Source organism: Buteo buteo, chromosome 5 (genome assembly GCF_964188355.1).
Source record: "Buteo buteo chromosome 5, bButBut1.hap1.1, whole genome shotgun sequence".
Taxonomy (NCBI): Eukaryota; Metazoa; Chordata; class Aves; order Accipitriformes; family Accipitridae; genus Buteo; species Buteo buteo.
Window position 1 is genome coordinate 6,984,503 of NC_134175.1, and position 19,216 is coordinate 7,003,718.

The following is a 19,216-nucleotide window of genomic DNA, read 5'->3' on the forward strand; positions in this document are numbered from 1 at the left end:
CAGAAAAGGATTAATATAAATCATTGGTCCCCAAGTCCTGCTTCAGCCCCAGTTGCTGTCTAACCACCATTATTTGTGAGAAAAAGTATCTGTTACAGGTGTTGGTAGAGTGTTAACCTAGTCTTGCAAACGTGCCATGCAATGCTGATGCATAGAAACATATAGAAGAAAAAAGTAACTAGTCTTGTACAGACCATTGTATAGCTGTACTACTAATAGTTACATATGAAAAGCAAAAACCCTCTGTCTCTGAAGGGTGATATTAGCACACTGAAGCCAGCAAGCCTGTGGGCAGAGGTAAATGCTAGAGTAAGGCTAGGATGTCACTTGAGGACACAAGCTGAGGGAGACTTAGACATGCAGAAAAATTCAGACGGTATTTACTGCAGAATTAAATAACCCGTCCTAAAACTATTTCAGTATCCCTAAATGCACATTCACTACCACACTTGCTCAGATAAACATGGGGGCTCACTTTGAAATGAAAAAAACATCAGTTCACTGCTGGAAATAACAGCAAAAATGTCCTTAGTGTTGTTCCTTAAATATTTTGTAAGGACAGTTTGCAGAAGGGAGGGAACTCCCTGAACACCTCACTCTGCTTAAATACCCTTTCCCCCTTTGCTAAATAAAAGTCTTCTGAAAGCCACAACAGCTCCTGTAACTTTAAACCTGGGCTGAGATCATAATTTTAGTACTGACCAAACAGAGTGCAGAGGGCGGGCCTGGCTCTTCTTTGAGGACCACCTTAGGCATGCCCCCACCCCTTGGCTAAACAAAGTAATGCCAACTTCGTTCAGTTTTCTTTAGCTGTATAGTTACCATCTGGTAAAACCTTCCCCCTCTAGACTGCAGCAGTTAACGGAATATTTGGAATACCAAAGTACTTTTTGCAGTGATTCCTTTTTGTGATGTCAATTCTCCCCTGCCTCTAAAAAAGTTAATCAGAATTTGAATCCATCTGGTCTCAGGATTGGAAAGCTATTCTCGAAGCAGATCAAAGATGTTTATTAAAGTTCGATTCTTCATCTTCGTTCTAGGGAGCATGCCCTTCATAGCACTTGCTGAAGAAGGTAAGAAGAAACTTCGGTTAAAATTATTTCCAGTCATTTCCTGTAATTTAACAGTTTGTGTGCTTACTTATAGGCAATATCGTTGTTCTGTCCTGCTTATAAAAACTTTCTTTTAAATTCTTAAGCTACTACTGGGCATCTACTATGGCTGTAATCAGGAAAGAAACACATCAAAAGTTTTCAGATGGGCTGAGTTATGCTCTATTAGAACAGAATTTTCTGTGTGTCTGTGTAAGGGAAGGAGAACGGTACAAGCAGTCAGGGAAGGCATTACATCAAGAGCCCTTGGAAATGTCTTCAGTTTCACTGTAATATATGCAAAGGAGACTGCAAGAAATAATTTAGTTGTAACTGACATTTAGGTGGTGAATCTCTCTATGAAAGTAACTTATATATCTTTCCATTCAAGTGTTTAGCTTCTGTACTTAGAAGCATTACAACAGCTTAGAATTTGAGCCTTATGCAGGGTTTTGCTAATACTAACTTAGCCATAAGCAACATATACAAGTGAAGGAAACTAAAACAGGAAGAAGTATTACCTAAGACAGATTTGAAATGTTACGTATCTACTCAGAAAAAGTTTATTTGGCAAACTATTTCTTTTGAATTTTCTAAGAAAAACAGATTGTACACTTTTAGATAAAACAGACGTTTAAGTCTTTTTTACAGCTAAAAGAGAAGACTCTGATTTATTAACAGTAAATCAGAATTACCCTGAGGAGTACTTGATTCCAAGAACATCACATTCAAATTCAGTCTTTCTGCATAGTATTTGACTCATTATGAATGAATTGGCTATCAGGCAATGTGCCTGATGTATGATGTACGTGCAAACAGAAAGTGTGCCTGTAGCAGTGAAATACAGCTACCGTTGCTATGGAACATGTTCCAAGTACTAGTGCTCCAAAAACAATAACCTGAAACTCAACTCACTAGTGTTCCAAAGCATAAATCTACTTGTCTGATTTGGATTTGAGGACCCTAACTGAAACATATGACCTGATTTTGGCTTGGTGACAGTCAATATCATTCTGCTGGAAATAATGGAGCTATATCAATATACAGTATGTGTGGGTGTTCGCTTGAACCTTATAATGGGAATTCCAGGTATTCTGTATGTCAGATTATGAGGCTGAAAGTTTGGAGTTACGCTCCGAAATTTCACAGAAAGTCTAAAATCTACAGATATTAGGCAAGTCCCAAATACTGCATTCTAGGTTTTCTCTGGGATATGCACTTTATGGCTTACCCAGCTAGCTTACCATTAAAAAGCACCAATATTAAAAGCACCAAAGTTTAAAGACACTAAAAATGATGCAAAACCCACCACAATTTTCTAGAATTACCTTAAGCAGTTTCTAGGATACTAGAATTACAGGAAAAAAACGTCTTTTGTCTTAAGGCTTTTGGGGAATTTTTAAGCGTATTTTCTCTCAAGTCTGAAAGGAGTCGTCCAGCAATGATCACACTGAAACCCTATTAGCCAGAAAAATGTTAAAATATTTCCTGCTTGCAAGATTCTACCTCTGTTTTATTACCAGTATAGCCTGCATTGAACTCCACAGTTGGATCTAGAATATGGTTTACAGTATTTAAGGCTTTCTGTGTCTGTTCAGCTTTTATGACTTTTTCCTCACATGGGGTCAGTCATTTAGGGTAACCTCCTAAGGATACACCAGGAAAACAGACTCCAGATATAAAATAAGGAAGACCCAAATATTTAGCATGGGTATCACTGCTGTTTACTGATAACCATCAACAATTACAAGTTAGAACAGACTTAAAATGACAATGCCACATTCCGCAATCTGTGCCTGCACTGACAGTGAAGATGGAGAATTTTTTGGGCTTGTATAATACTAGGTGGAGTGGCTATATTCAGATACCTGAACTTCTGGGGTAATTTGGCTGGAGGGTTTTAGAGAAAAAAGTTTCCTTATCAGATTCTGACACCTCTTAACCCTGATCAGGCCATAAATAAATCTACAGCTACCCTCTTGTTGTATTTGGGCATTCCATTTTCTGGATTGAGACTGAATCAAGAAAAGCAGGTTTGTTTCGATCAGGAAGCATATTTTCAAAATTGTTATTAATGGTTCTGAATTACTCCTTGAATTGCCAAGTAATTTGAATTCAGCTGTTGATCCTAGTGGTAAGCATAGCATTTTTCCCCTTCCAGATAGCGATCCACAAATTGAGTAGTTTCATTAGTATCCATTGTCTTTGAGTTATTGCAACTTTACAAAAAAGCCACAGGCATGGAAACCATTTCAGGACCACTGTGAACCAGAAACATGATTGAAAAATAGCAGTTACCACTGATCCAAAAACAGGACTATCAGCCAACCTATGAACAACATTTCAGTTGGAACCTCTGAATCTTAAAGGAGACACCAGAAATGTTTAAACATTCTTTGCTCATAGAGAACATGCAAATAACATCTAACATTAGTAAGTTAAAAATGAGTGAAGATTTCTGTTAAAATTTCCTGGGTTTGTGCTACTCTTAACAGGAATATTTGGTCCCAAAGTCAGTTGCTTTCCAGATGAAAGGATAAAGGCTCCTTTAACTGGGTCACATAAAGCAAGACAAAGCTGTAAAAGCATAAAATACTATACTGATGTGGAGGAGAAGGAGAATTAACTTACTAATTCACTCTTCATATGTGAGCTTCCAAATAAAATTAATGGCAGAAATTAGCAAAAACACAGGAAGAAAACCTAGTAACAAATCTTACACCACTGCCTACTTAAAAACACAATCACACATACTCTATTTGTGTTATCCATTCATGGTTTAAATCCTGACTGAAACAGAGAGTATCTTGTCTTTCTTACAACCAAGGGCAGCCTTGAGCACTATACAAGCTGATGGATATTTAGACTAAAGCATTTCCTACTGAATGATTAGCAGATACATTTTTGTCCTTCTGTGATCCTGTTAGGCATATAAAAACTCAGGCAAATCTTCACACACAGGATCAGACCAAATGAGTTGAAATGGAAGTTGGCCTAATTTTTTTCTGGGCACAGCATTAATCAAACAATTAAAAGCTCAAGCATTCAAATGAGTGCTTTACAGAGACAACACATTTCCTAATTTGAAACCTTTCCCATGGTGCAAGTATCGTTGCAGAGAAGGAAGTTACTCTATTGGCTGTCACATAACATGAACAAAAATTAACATGATTGTTAAACAAGTTACCACGTGTCACTTGAGCCGTATCAGCTGTCCATGTGCCTGATCTTACCTAGAGGCAAATACTAGGTTATAACTCCTTATGCAAGTCTCAAACAGGTTTATACTAGGTCATATTACTTTACATTTGTTTTGGACTAAAACTAAGCACATGGACAGGATAATTCAGATGAAAAGTGTTTATATGGTAAGAAAGGGAATTGAAGTTTACAGTCAACCATGAAAGTCTAAGAAGTTTTCTATGTTTTTCAAAATCATAAAAAAGAAAATGGACAAAGTTACAAGAAATTATTTTTTTCAAAACTATCTTGATTTACCCAAATTCTGTTGCCAGTTCAGTAGCAAAACTAAGCAACAAAGTCCAGCAACTCTAAACTTTTCTGAAAATCAAGTTCTGTAACGGCTGGTACTAAATAAAATGAACAAACAAAATGAAGAGTCACACGTGACTCCAAAACGGAACCAGTCTTCTACTAAATAAACATGACAAAACCTTTCACCCTGCATCTGGCTGCATCATGAATGATGAGTGCACTTGCCCGTGTGTCCCCATATATGCCTCTTGTAAACTACATTAGTGTGATATGAATGTAGCTCTACATGTCCAATACCCAAAACTTAATTACCACAAAAAGTAGAAAAACATCTTACTGGGTCTCAGTGAGTACGTCTGCAAATTAGTGAGTCTGTATTTTGCAGTGTCATAATGAAAGACCAGCAGAGAACAGAAAAAATTTGCTTCGTCCTCTTCATTGGGAAAGCAGAAGCTTGCCCATCTGTATCTCAAAAGTTAGTTTTTGCATCTGTGTAACTTTAAAAGCAAAGGAAATAGTCATATTTAAAAGCTCACAAGTGGACCTTTCATTAGCTCAGGCTGCACAGTGAAAACTGGAAAGAGAGAGGCCAGATTCTCAGCTCCTGTAATTCAACGGTTTCCACTGAACCCATGCATTTACCCCAGATCTAGTACTTGTAAATCATCTGCAAAAATAAGCAGCTGAGAACATAGAGAGATAAAAGAGAATTTTAATAGATAATAAAAAAAACAGCAAAGGAAGGCTAACCCACAGCATGCAGGCTGTTGGGCTCTGACAGAAGCATGCAGTGTTCCTTCCTTGCGTCATTTGAGGCAAGCCATACATGCACACCACAGACATGACTACTGTTTGCCCAGTTCTAACATATGGTCTGTCTCAGTTGCACGTTTGTTTTGTTGGTTTGTTTGCTTTTTGTCTGGATGCGGTCAGGGACTACAGGATGGAACCCAAATGCTGCCAGGTCCTACTATTCGTTGCATCCCAGATCCATGCTGCAGACAGGCAGCCTCTAAAAGGGCCTCCTGCGATTTGTGTGTGCACATCCCATACCCTCAGTTTGAAATAACACTGCAGCAAAGCTCACATAGCTGTGTGGTGCACAACTTGCTATGCAGCATTTCAGAATAAGATGTAGGATTGGGAATATAGGTATGTTGGGATGTTCTAAAGAGAAACAAATGAGAAAAAATAAGACAGCAATTTGCTATTGATTTTCATCTCACTGTCTCAGAAGCCTGGCCAAAGACTCTCAAAGGAAATAGAAACTGTGATGCTGTGCACATTCTCATATTGCTTTATGACTTCCTCGTGTTTTTCCATCTTTGTATTTGTTCGTTAAAAACACTACAACATCCAGCATAAATTTCATCAGGAAAATCCTTTGTGAGGGCACAATTCCACTGTGTACACCATTTCAGGCAAACACGTACTCTCTTAGGAGGGCTTAAGTAGTATATGAGCTACTGATGAATTTGTAAAGGGGACACACTTAATTCCAAATGTATATTAAAATGTTTTTATGACTATGAAACCCGTCCAAATATTAGCTAGCATGTTATTAGTTACTATGAAAGTCAGACTAAACGTATCTGAATGGATCTTGCTTGCTGTGTGGCAATGTAAAGCAGCTAGCCAAAAATCATTGTGTGAACAAAATTAAAGCCTAACCACGTTCTAGTTATATTGTTTAGCATACATATTTCAAACAAATTAGTTAAGAAATTATGATGCAAACAGTTCTGCTGGCAGATACAAGGGGTTAGTAACCTTCATCAAGGCAGCTGTGAAAGGGCATATGGCTACAGCCTCAGAGTTTTGGGAAGGAAGTGATTCAGGGAAAAAGATTAGTTTATTACTGCATTAGAGGTCATTTCTTAATTCCTTTAATCTGCATTTACTTATCCCAATATTTGTACACAGATTGTCTGCTTTCTGCTGCACACCCCATAAAATTTGCTGATCCATTACACGAAATTTTGTACTTTTCTCCTTGTCTTAGCTCCAACGCTCATTCCTTGTCAGCCATGGAGTGATGAACAGTACTGTAACGCTTCAGTTTTAGGTGCCACTTACAGAATGAAGCAAAAGAGACTTACACCTTGACCACAACTCCAATCTTGTTGCCCCAGTCAAACCCTTACTGCTCAAAGAAAACAAAGAAATTGCTAGCAAGACTGCAGTTGCCACAGGGTCACGGGGCAGCAAAGATCAGTAAGAAAGTGACTTTATCCCACATTCATGGGATAGCAACTCCAAGGTCAGTGTACTTAACAGACAAGAAATCAGAGACTGACACAGCAACATTATTAAAAGCATAAACCTTAGAAGTCTCATCACTAGTTCTGCAAGGAATATTTTAAAGGAATATCCCATAATGGAGTTAAATAGTCTTTTCCTTCTTAGTGCCCACAGCTCTGTGGCCAATTTTATCATGCATAAAGAAAGCTTAGTAAGTTACCACCTTTTCCTCTCGTGCCTTTGTTTCGTAACTTTGATTGTGGGTCATATACATATAGCAAGCACTTGAAGTGCAGGTTTTTTTCTCTGTATCTGCCCAGTTAAAATATATTTTGTTTTACTTTCCTGTGGGTATCCTATATATGGACAATGTAGAATATTGTAACATTGAGAAGACATGTGATTTGCTTCAGAAGCAGCTGAGTGGTTCTTTGCCACTTGGCACTGCACATTTTTAACTCTGGCTTTGTTCCTTTGGCTAAGTCAGCCTCAGCAATAGAAACCATCTGTAGTAGGGTGTGGTGACCAAAGGAAATGTTTCTGACAATTCAGCAAAACATCGTCATCATGAGCTACATGGAATACCTGAACAAAGTCAGACATACTCTAAATGAGGCTGAGCTAAATCCTTCCTTGTGCATCATGACCATTTTTCAACTGGCAGATACTTTCCAAACTGCACGGTATTTTGTCATCCAGCTTCCTTCATTATATAAAGCAAAGCTGTCAGTCTTTGTATAAGGAAAGTACAGTAAGCACTTCAGGATTTAGACAGACAGTACATACTTTCTCTGGAACAACAAAAAGTCTAGACACTTACGCATATGCCAGAGCATTTCTTTATCATGGTATGATATATTACTGCAACTTCCAGAAAGAATTAACAGAAAAAGAGAAAATGCCAATGCTGTGGCCCCAAATGGGCTAAGGATACTGCAGATATCATGAATTTTGCAGGAGCCACAGGTACAAATGAGAGTTTCAGTTTTCATTAAGAAACTTCCTTACCTTTCTACAGTCTGAAAATTTTAACTGTCCAAAGGCTCAAAATCCAGAAGGCAAAACCCAGAATCCACTCTACTATAGTCTTCAAAACCTCAAATTTTCAAAGTCCAAAATATTTTATAGCCTAGCTTTACTGGTGTTAAACCATTTCACAAGAGACACCTATATGCTTTTTTAAAACACCCCAAAATGCTTAAGCAATTATAGAAAAATAGAAAACTACTTTTAGAGAAAACTAAGCCGATGAGGTAGATTTTGGACTCGACTATGGAATACATTTAAATTGAGGATGAAGCCAAATAACAGACAAAATTGTATTTGAAAACTACAGAGCTGCTGCTGAGACATTATGTATTCAAAAGGCAGATACCTTATCAAATCACACATTTTTATTAAACTTCCACCACCATGAATAAACTGAACTGATTCCAGTAATGAGATACGGACTTCAAGACTCATTTTGCTCACAATCAAATTAAGGTCTGTGAGCAAAGAATGCTTCCTCAGGGAATTTCTGTATCAGGACATAATGCTGAGTAAAATATGCCCAAAACAGGATGACCAACACACACGTACATACACAGCCCTTCAAACATCACCACCTGGTCTGTAACAGTTCAGGAAGCAGATACTGAAAAACAGTCAGCTCTAGATAGGTAGCTCAGTATTACCCCAAGCAATCAGTCTCACTGAATTCTGTCCCTTGCTTTTCCAGAGAAGCATTCCACAAAGCACCTATCTAGCACAGCTGCACAGGATAAAATATGATATCAGTAAGATACAGATAAAAATAAACTTGAATTTTAAGAGCCAAGCTTTTGTTTGACACTTTACCTGCTGGTTAATTTTTTTTAGCTGTTCTAAGTAACTGAAGCTGCCTTTCTTTTTTTAAATAGGAGCAAAGGGGCAATGACCAATAAAGATTATTTCAGCTCTTGCTAAGAGGGAATCCTTTAGGGTTAGCAATTTTTACCTACTGGTCTCTTATCACAGAGATGGAAATTCATTCTATTTTGAGGGCTTCCTATTTCAAGGACTAAGCTAAAATACAGGCTTAAAACTGTCTTTGCCTACTGGTGTCTGGGTTTATTCAGATCGCTGGGAAAGAAACAAGATCCGACAACATTTTTAATCTTCAAAAGTATCTTTGTTGGTTTTGGAAATACCTGAAAGAAATGCTAATGAACAACAGTTTTACAACTCATTCTCCATTCCAACACAACCACGGTGCTTTGAAAGCAACCCTCAGAGGTTTTTCTAGTAAACTGTTGCTCCATGCATAACAATGACTAGTGAGCTCATCTTCCCCTAAGTGGGTCATGGGATGCTTAACCATGGGATGCTTTCAAAGCAGTATTAAACTTTTAAAGACATCAAATTTTCTCCTGGTGTGAGAAGTTGCAGCCTTACAGCAGCTGGGGACTTTGAACTGAGACGCACCCAGCTGGAACTTTGGCAGAAAGAAATGCAGTGATTAATTCACATCTGCAGCAATGTATAGCTGCGAACAGAAGAGGCCATAGTGCTAGTTGGAGACAATCACAGCACTATGAGGCACTGTTTTTATTTACAGCCTCCTCTAAGATAATATTAAGAACATATGCAGAAGCACTACTTAACCCTGTGGCTCTTGCTATGTTTGGCCCCCATCAGATGAAACCAACAAATGACTAAAGCACATATACCCTTACATCCCATTTACATTCTCTTTGATGTCAGTGGTATATATGCCTTGTACTGGGTATAGGGAAAGAAGTTTCAAGACCAATAGTTTTTCTCAATTTCATTTAAATGTTTTTTACTTTATTATGACTTTCTCTGACATAGAGCTGTCTAGTATCAGATATTCCTTCCTACAAATGCAATATGCTGATAACAAATCACCTCCTAGTCTTTCTTTTGCTAATAGTTCAGTAGTGTCTGCTTAAGTACCACCCAGACCACCTCCAGTGTCTGTCCCACAAAAACAAACCTGGAAATGTAGTCCAGGCACTATTCTCCAACAAATACAGAACCTCAGCTTGAATGCAGTATTATGCAGATTGGATAGGGCTGAATAAGACCTTCACACTGATAGAAATCAGTTCTACCTGTGAGCTTTAGGAAGTTAATAGGGGAGCCATATTATTCTAGTTTCCCTTTACAATTACGGAAAGGCAGTGCTACCAAGGTCAACCCAAATCTCAGGTGAGCTGAATTACCTTCTAGAAGTATTTATCTTTCCCTACAGACCATAAAAGAAGATAAGGGCAAGCAGACACCTTATTTAGGCATCTCTATTAAGAACCTAAAATTAGGCAAGAGTAATCTGGGCCACCTCCTTTTGTCAATCACTGTACACAGAGGCCAAATGCACTGAAATAGATTTTCTACATGTCACTCATTGCCAAGAATCTGCAATAAACTTTATCACACAAAGAATAATTATTTCATGTTTCTTTGTGACATTCAGTAATTCTCTACATCTTTGTTCTGTGACACTGTTTCCTTTCCTGCCTTCACTGTCAGGTAATTCTTCAGGGCTGAAAGCTACTGCCATGCCAAGACTATAAGTAGCTTCTCTGAATAAGCTGCTTGTTGTTAACATAAAAAAAAACCAAACCCAACTTATTTCACTTTCTACTTGGGGTATTTCCTCTGGTAGTTGGTTTTCTCCATCTGTGCTTATTTTGCAACTAGTGAATAAAGGATGTTTTTTCAGTTCCAGCTAGGGTTATGAGGTACACCGGTCCGTCCACAATTCATGTTGTTGAACTCTATTGCTATTTCTTTCTTTACACTTAACATTTACATTGCATAATCCCAATATTGTACTTTAAAGACATTAATTTATAAGCAAAAAAAAAAAGTATTATAAAGTCATGCCATATCTGAAAATGCCCTGATATTTAGAAAGTGGCTAAATCAAGACACCTTGAGTGATGTCAAGCTCCTTTTATGCTATCTCAGCAGAAAATTTTCAAGGCTGCTTACCTGGAGTATTTCAATCAAAAATAACCAAAACATTATTTTTACCATCTAACTTAGAAATATGATTTACCTGGCCTGTTCTAGTCTTTCCATGGATTATAAGGTGACTGGCTGGCTTAATTAGCCACTATATTAGGGAGCACGTTGGCATAACATGAATATACTTTTTTCATCTGTTAGTGCCTAAAGTACTACTTGCACACCCTTTTGGCTCTTAAATAGAAAGTGTATCTGTATTCAGGCTTATAAAGGTATAAAAATATAAAATTCTATTTACTTGAGTAAACATGGAATTAGAAATCTAAGTTTAGATCAGTGTTTATTCTCTTGGCGATGGGACAAAGCTCTCAGTCTTGCATTGCTAGAGATGGATGAAAAATTCTTAGTTTGGTTCTAAAATGAGTTTTGGGAACAAGGAAAAATATTTGCAAGTTTCCAGTAGAATTCAGATGAGAGTTTCAAGCAAAAACAGAGATTTTTTTTTTCTAATATCAAATAATTCATCCCCTGTATGAAAAATTTCCTTTGAAGTGCCAGTGCCTTTTTTTTTCCCCCTACTCGTTTCAAAATGAAATATTGGCTTTTTCATTTGAAATAATATTTTTCTTTTAAAAAGAAGCAGATGAAAAAGGAACAAAAGTTAAACGGAACTCACAGTTAAAGAAAAGTAATTTCCAAGTGATACATGCACAGCTGATCCAAAGTGATTCTATCCTTTTTCTGATTTTGACTGATATCGAGCAAAATGCCCATTCTTTCTAATTTCAGTCACAGAACAAAAATTCTGTTTACTTGCCTCTATATCATATACAACACAAGTAGGGTGCATTTAGGAGTATTAAAGTCTCTCATAAGAAATAGTCTTACTATTTGGAACTAGTCTAACAATTCAGAAATAGTCTAACTTCAAATGAAGAGGAGATGAGAATGTTTTTAGGTCACTAAATAAAACTAGATGAAATTAGTAGAAACGGTGTTAAGATTTAATAAAACAGGTCATGAATATTTCTCTTACATAAAATATTCAAATGGTACAATAAATCCCTGATTTTAAATAACTCATGTGAATAGCTGTCCTCCTCCCTGAAGAGATCACTACACAGCACTACCAATCTACTACTTACTATTTACCAAATTACAGAGGTATCAAACTATCTTGCAAAGGAATAAAGGATTAGGTATTCTTTGTTCATAATTAACCTATTAGCAGCTGACAGTTGTTACCTTATGTACATCATAGGCAAATGATGTGTGAGCATCCAAGGTTTTCTCCAACCCCCCTAAAAATTCTCTGCTTTTTAAAGAGAATGAACATGGCTCTCATTCACATAACCTTCAGCTGTTTTTGCAATATTTCCTAGCAATAACTCAGTATTATGCTGAAAAAGTATAAATTTAATTTGAAAACGTTTGGACAAAATTTTGCTCTGATTGCTGAAATAAAAGTTAGATGCAGGAAAGAGTTTTTCAGAAGTTTGGGGTTTTTGCCTGAAGTTTTTGCTCAGGACAATGTCTATTATTAGCTCTTTGCTAAAACACTGGTATCTGGAATTAGCAGAACTCTTATGCTGCAGGCAAAAGCATAACAAGCAGCCTCACCTAGCTTTATAATCATGGTGAATTAGAAACTCCCAAGAGATATCACATTACATTAACATCATACTGTGTACGGTCATGGTTTTATGAATCACAAGAAACTTAATCAAATGATACTTATGTTTTCGACATTTTCTTGATACTGCCAGCTATCTTCACATATCCATATCTGTCACATTCTACCTTGTTCCATCTCATTTTTCCTACTGATGAAGTGTGGCTGTATTTGTAAAGAAAGAGCACTGTGGAGGCTGAAATTTAAATATCCGTTACACGAAAGAGCACAGATGACATATATAGGTCTAGAATAAAAAGGAAGACCTTACATTGTTACCTAAAAAATTCAAATTATGGCAAGTAAGGTTTGCAGCTTTAGAAAAATCTCTGAATAGATTTGTGTAGGAATATTTTCTAAACTATAGCTACACCCATAAGCATGAATGATAGTTCTAAAAATAAAGGTTGCACCTGGGACCGAGCTGAAAGATGGGAGAAAGCTCTTTTAGAAAATGGAAGATGTTTGAAGTAATTTATCCCAATACAGAAGGTAATGCTTAACTTGAAATCTGGAGTGGTCACAGCCACCAAGGGAGGGAGGGGGGAATCTTTTCTGAAAATAATTAAAAAAAAAAAAAAGAAATCTTTTCTTGGACAAAGTATTTAGTAACCAATAGGTTTCAAGGCTGTGCCAGGGCTAAGTGATGTGTACTTAAGCTCTTTGTCCTACAGCTTTGTGCAAGAGTATAGCAGAATTCAAAGTTAATCCAAATGATTTTGCAAACATAAGTGTGCAGGGGCAGAGAGATGGAACACTATATAGATCTCATGTTTAAAAAAATTTACATGTCAAAGTAGCCAGAACATGTGACTACAAAGTAAAATCTTAACTCATTTTCTAAAATTTTATTCAGCAAGCTCAGTTCTAGAAGGAGAAGAAAGTACAACAATTGATTTCAGAGACAGAAATGATACAGAATTTGAAGAATTACCAACCCTGGTGAGTATCATTCTAAATAAATGTTCCTTTAGGTTACCCTGATTTCATATTCCCGGTATTGTCTCGTGGCTTAGATTTTGAATAATCATTATAAAGAATAACCTTGAGTTCTAACACAAAAAGATCTAATGCCAATGCTTTTGCTTTGCAAGCAATCAGGTTGAAGGTGACAAAGTTGAAAACTTTTTGGCAGTTCTTATGTGCTGCAAAAAGCATTGGTAACCTGCTTATTCACTGCCATTTGCCTCTTCTAATTCGGTATCTCTCCACTAGCTTCAGTGAAACCTAACTGACAAACTAGTGTAAAAAAAAACAACCAACCACCCCACAATGAAAAGAGGCAGGTCTGCAATATTCTGCAGTTCTCTCCTACACCTTTTGTAGTCCTACTGAGAGGTTATCTGACCTAGAAAGCCTCTAGCTGGGCATACAAATCAGCTTACTACTACGTTTGGTTTTTTTTTTGTTTTTTTTTTTGTCACTGTACACAAGTCAAAGATGACAAGCAATAGCTTAAAAGCATCCACAGGGCACCTGACAGATCAAGAAATTTAAATGCTTATTTCCTACACATAGACTGAATGTACTGAGGTTTTCTTTTCCCTCTTTTTCCCCCCAATTCTTGTAGTTGCCCACAAGACTACACAATGTAACAAATCTCTTGCAGTTTGGACAACTGATGACCACACAAAGTGCATTTGCCCCAGCTGAAGACAGTGATAATTCTACTGGTTACGAAGTTAACACAGAAGGTGTTGATGGTAAAAAACATTTAATTTCTATTATATTATATCAAAATTCTACTGCCATCTACTAAACAGTATCTGGAAAATTCAAATACCAAGTTTAAGGTGCTGCCAAAGGTAGCATTGCTGATTTTGGAAAGGGAAAAGTAAGATTTCTAAAATTACTCCTTAGTAATCACTCTGCGTCCTAACTTCATAACAGCTGTGCGCTGACAAAAGGAATGAGTTGCTATACGATCTTGTTCACAAGTGCACTGCCAGTTTTACCCCAAGGCAGGCAATAAATCTCTGAAGCCTTCACTTTCTTTTCAGATTAGTATGAAAATCAAACAGTTCTCCAGAAAAAGAATTTTTTTTTTTTTTCTGGACCAACTCAAAGGTCATCAAATACAGAAAACATAACTGTTACAACCTGGCTGCCCTCTTGATTTTTGCCGAGTTGTCTGCCTTTGTTTCCCTGGAGGGACACAAGTTACTGTCATGCACATACAAAGCAAATTACACCCATATTCATACAGTAGTCAATGAGCAACAGATTAATACAAAAGGTTGATAAAGTGCATTCTGACCTGTTTACCCTATGCCTGCTTAGCTGTCTTCCAGAGAGCTTGCTGAGTACCTATGCTTTTGTGTCTGATTGTGTACATAAGAATGTATGGGCACAAATAAACGGGCACATACTCTATGTGGCTTTTGGACCAGGATTGCTCTTAGCTGTTCAGTCTTGTGCATACCAGTAAAAAGTAAGAGAACACAAGCATTGTACTTTCTGCTCTGATATTCCAGTCCTCTTACAGTGTGAATGACTGGTCATAAGTTTAACAAATCTCACTTTAAAATGGTCAGATGGGCCATTATGAGAAAAAAGGTCTTTTTGTTTCCAGACCAACTTTTTGATAACTAAATGCAAATTTCGCACAGTGTCTAAATAAATGAAGAATTGTTTCTCCGATTTATGCGAACAGTAGTAGCTGTTGCCAACAGATGCTCAGAATGTACTTTACCTGAAGTACAAACTCAAAACTTAGACCACAAATATTGGAAGTCTGTGAGGCTCACAAATATGTCAGATTCACCTGTCAGAATACATTAGCAATAAACTTAATTCACATGAATGACAGTCTGTCAATCACATTTCAAGTCAGTTTGTTTTTAGCATATAGGTTTTGCTTTGAAACAGATAGTCAAATCAAATCCTGTGGCAGTTGTATTTCTACAAAGTCCTGTAGTATGTATATTATTTACTACTTCTCCCCTAAGTAGCCTAAGCCAATTACCTCTAGACAACAGCTATGAGCAAACACTTGCTTTGGCTAGCTTCTTTCTGAAGCTTCTGTGTTCTACAGCAGTTTCATATCCCTCAATAAATCAGACACATTTGTTTAAAAATTGTATGTGCTTTTACCTGCTTTTCCCAGGCTGCTTGTCTCTGCTAAGAGTGCAGATCTCTTGCCTTGGCTTACCATTAAATAATAGAAGCAGAATTCAGCAGATTTTAATTTTAGATAGAATGTTCAGACTTCTCCTAAAGGATATGGTAAACACTCAGAATGACACACTTCTAATGAATTAAAAATAGCATTTGTGTTTCATCTGCTTCTGATGGGGACTCAGCTACAAATTCAATTCCAGAAATAGAGAACTGTACTAAACAGATTTTGTTCAATCTTACACACACAAAAAAAAACCCCTAAGGAATTTAAGGAACTTTTAAACTGACAAAAAGCCTTTATAAATAGAAAAATAGTTCAGCAGATACACTGAGAGCAGGGCAAAATTTTATCAGCATAAATCACTCAGACAACTAAAATCTGATTTGTCTTAATTATTATTTTTTTTATACCAAGTATATCCTTATTGATCTTAACTAGATCACACTTAAGTTTCACTAGTATATATCAGATGACAGTCCCTTAGATTTTAATTTCTATTACTTTAGAGAGCTCTTTGCACTCATTCTCTCAAGCTTTTCATTCGCTCATTCCCTATCAAAAGAACAACCTATTACACAGCCCTCAAACCATTGTGATATAGTTGATAAAAGTTTTCCTTGGATATGGCATTATAAATTGGGATGCAAAACTCTGTACAGAGTAATTAAGTAATTATTCTCTTTCTGGCTTTACAGGTGGACTGAGTGGGGAACCAGAGAAAACTGAAAAAGGTATTAAATAGAAGAAATGCTTGTAGAGACAAGGGAGAACTTAACTGCCAGGCAATACCCTTCTAGAAGCCACTAGCTATGCCCATGCTATTCTTAAAGTTTCAGGAGAAGCCACAACGTGCTCCCTGATCTGCCTTCTCTGGTTCACCTGATTACTGTGTCCATAGCCACATCTATATGGAGCCCTCCAGCCCAAAGGCACATCTGCAGGCCTGCAGGCTACAAATAAGCCTGATGAACTTACCAAACCTGCTTCAGAGTTCACAAGATATAAGGAAATTTTCCCCAAGGAATGGGATGCAACAGAACAGTGTCAGTTCTACCAGTAGCCTCTTATTAATGGTCTCCATGAGAAACATGCTAACACTCCCAACTTCCTCTTTCAGGTGGTCTAGAAACAATTGCACTGGTTGGAATAATTATTGGAATCATAGTTGCAGTTGGAATCCTTGCAGGAATAATAATCGCTGTTGTAAGGAAGATGTCAGGCAGGTACTCGTAAGTAAATCGCTAATCAGGCTTTTTAAACAAGCATTATCCTCTGAGCAAGGTCACAGGAATAATTTTGGAAATTTCTAATGCTTCTATTTTGACAAAATAACCTATTTTCATGTTATACGGTGCCTATCGATTCAGCAAGAGCTACCAATGTAATGTGGGTGATCTAAACCCCCTCATGTGCTTCAGAAAAATTTGCCAGATACTGCATGCATGCTGTTACAGTACTTGTCAAGTGCATGGGTTTTTAATTACTCTACTGCACAGAGGTAAAATTCACTATGAAGTATTACGGGACCAACTTCTGAAAGTGCTGGATAACATGTGAACGCTGACAAATGACCTTTATCTTATTACTCCGGACATTTTTGGAAGCTGTTTTGGTACCATCAGGATTCACTGGTGCCACGCAAATCTAAAATGCTTTAAAACCTCCCAAGTAATAAGAAAACCACACTATATTTAAGAAATACTATTCACACAGCATTAGGAGAAAGCAAAATATGAACTGGGAAGAGAAATAAAGCAGTGACAGGAAAGACAAGGAGAGGGAGGAAAAGATCACGTAACTAACATTTGGATAACTATGAACAACAATAAAATGTCTGTGGTTTTTTTTATAGGCCCTGAAAACAGTTGAAGCAAGCAGCCATGCCATTCTATGCCAGAAGATACTAGTGCTTCTTATTTTATAAGAACTAAAGACTATTCCTGTATTGGTGTGAGAAGATGATCCATGGAAAATACGGTCAAAGAATTCCAGATCTATGGGGATCCCACACAACTCTAAGGACTCCCTCCCCCACCCCCCCAACTACAGAGTACAGAACATTTAATAGGATTTTTACTAGCCAGGAGTTTACTAGAAGAAAGAAAAAGATTACACAGTAAGAAAAAAACCAGCAGCAATGAGATTTACATCTGAAATGTGATTTGCAGGTAATATTTTCAAGTGCTACCAAAGATTATTTCACATTGCATTTTATGCATTTCTTTAAAAAACACATCCAGAATCTCTTAAGTGTTTTTGGCTTGTTAAGTGCTTGTGGCATGTTTATCTACCAAATGATGTATCAAAATGGAAAAATTTGCTTCAGAGAACCGATTATTTACAAATTTAGAAAATACTAGATATTGGAAGCTAAAATCTTTCCACTATTGATACAGATTTTCTGCTCTTGATGCTTATGTTATTATGTGACAAAATATGGTAGGCCCAGCTGGAACTGACCTACCAACTCAAAGCTTGCTCATCTGACTGTTGCACCAGCAATTTCCTGTCTTCTCTTGTTGCAGAGACATGCAGGGATTGAAATACACATCCTGAATTAAAGGGTGCTTGGAAAATACCCAATTTTGATGGGTCACTTTAACCAGTTACTCAGCATGCTTTAGAGGCAACATGTAGAAGCTTTTGAATTAGTGTATACAATTTTTTTACTTTTTAACTGTCTCATTTCTAACTGTATAGTTGGCTTGTTTGATAACATGTGTGCAACACTAGATCGGAATATGTTAATGAGGTATAAAGCACTTTTGGAGTCTACAGCTTTTCTGTGGCATATTTAGTGCAGCAGTACCTGAACGCACAGAGTTCAGAGCAAAGGCTTTGTATGTCAAGTGGCTGCAATGCATCGTGTTTTCTAACCTTTAAGTCACTTAAATGTTTGGTGTAAAAATCATGATAATCCATATGGTCAATAATTGCTAAATATGTCAACTTATCTAGACTTACTTTTCTGTTTCTTTCATGTGCCATTAACTATCATATAAATCTGAGCTTTGGAAATAAAAATTATAATGTAAATTGTCTTATTTTACAATAATTGTTCTTTATTTTCTTTAAAAAAACCCACCCTATAACATGTTTTAAACTTTCCTCAATTTTCCTAAATTACTTTGCTACTTGTCTTGTCAGTGCAGTGTCTACAACCAACTAATTTGACACTGATAAATGAAACCATCATCAAAATTAAACATGTAAACATGCAGAGCATATGCATCCCAGAATTTGTCCACAGTAGTACAATACCATGGAATAATACATTCATGTGTCACCTCCAGCATAATCTCATTTGGTTTATTTCTGTTTACACTCAAAAGCTGCATAAAACTAAAGGGAAGAATTAATGATACCACTGTACAAAGTCACATATGCACTACATAAAGATCTGTAACAAGATTAAGCCTAGTGTGTATCTTAAGTCAGTTCTTTACTAGAGCTAAGTTGGTATTGGACATTTTTAAAGTACAAAATCCAAGGCCCAACAGTGGGCTTGAAGTAGGCTGCAAAGTTTTCACTACCTTTATTAAAGCCATGGGACCTCAATTTAACTTATTTTTTTAAAGGCATCTTCATTTAACTTAAGTGTCAGTAAATTTTTTTTACCTATGACTCATTGTATTCTGCAGC

At 36.9% G+C, this 19,216-nt stretch overlaps 1 protein-coding gene across 8 annotated transcripts; it reads left to right on the forward strand.

Moving 5' to 3' along the window:
- Positions 1–731: 731 nt before the first annotated feature.
- On the forward strand, positions 732–18,850 carry PDPN (podoplanin). 8 transcript variants are annotated; one of them, XM_075029221.1, is made up of 6 exons: positions 732–1,073; positions 13,310–13,395; positions 14,063–14,156; positions 16,270–16,305; positions 16,692–16,803; positions 17,427–18,848. In XM_075029221.1, the coding sequence occupies exons 1-6, from the start codon at positions 1,004–1,006 to the stop codon at positions 17,431–17,433; spliced, it is 405 nt and encodes a 134-aa protein (XP_074885322.1). In that variant the 5' UTR covers positions 732–1,003; the 3' UTR covers positions 17,434–18,848. The 8 variants fall into 8 exon arrangements, with proteins under 8 accessions (XP_074885322.1, XP_074885321.1, XP_074885324.1 ...); XM_075029217.1 differs by having other exon boundaries at positions 734–1,073; positions 14,024–14,156; positions 16,692–16,793; positions 17,427–18,850; XM_075029216.1 differs by having other exon boundaries at positions 737–1,073; positions 14,024–14,156; positions 17,427–18,783.
- The last annotated feature ends 366 nt before the right edge of the window (positions 18,851–19,216 follow it).

Excerpts from the sequence above, each read along its gene's own strand:
- PDPN (XM_075029217.1), top strand. The coding sequence starts at position 1,004 with ATGTTTATTAAAGTTCGATTCTTCATCTTCGTTCTAGGGAGCATGCCC. Across the intron at positions 13,396-14,023 it reads TTGAAGAATTACCAACCCTG|TTGCCCACAAGACTACACAA; the intron begins GTGAGTATCATT and ends CAATTCTTGTAG. Across the intron at positions 14,157-16,269 it reads TAACACAGAAGGTGTTGATG|GTGGACTGAGTGGGGAACCA; the intron begins GTAAAAAACATT and ends CTGGCTTTACAG.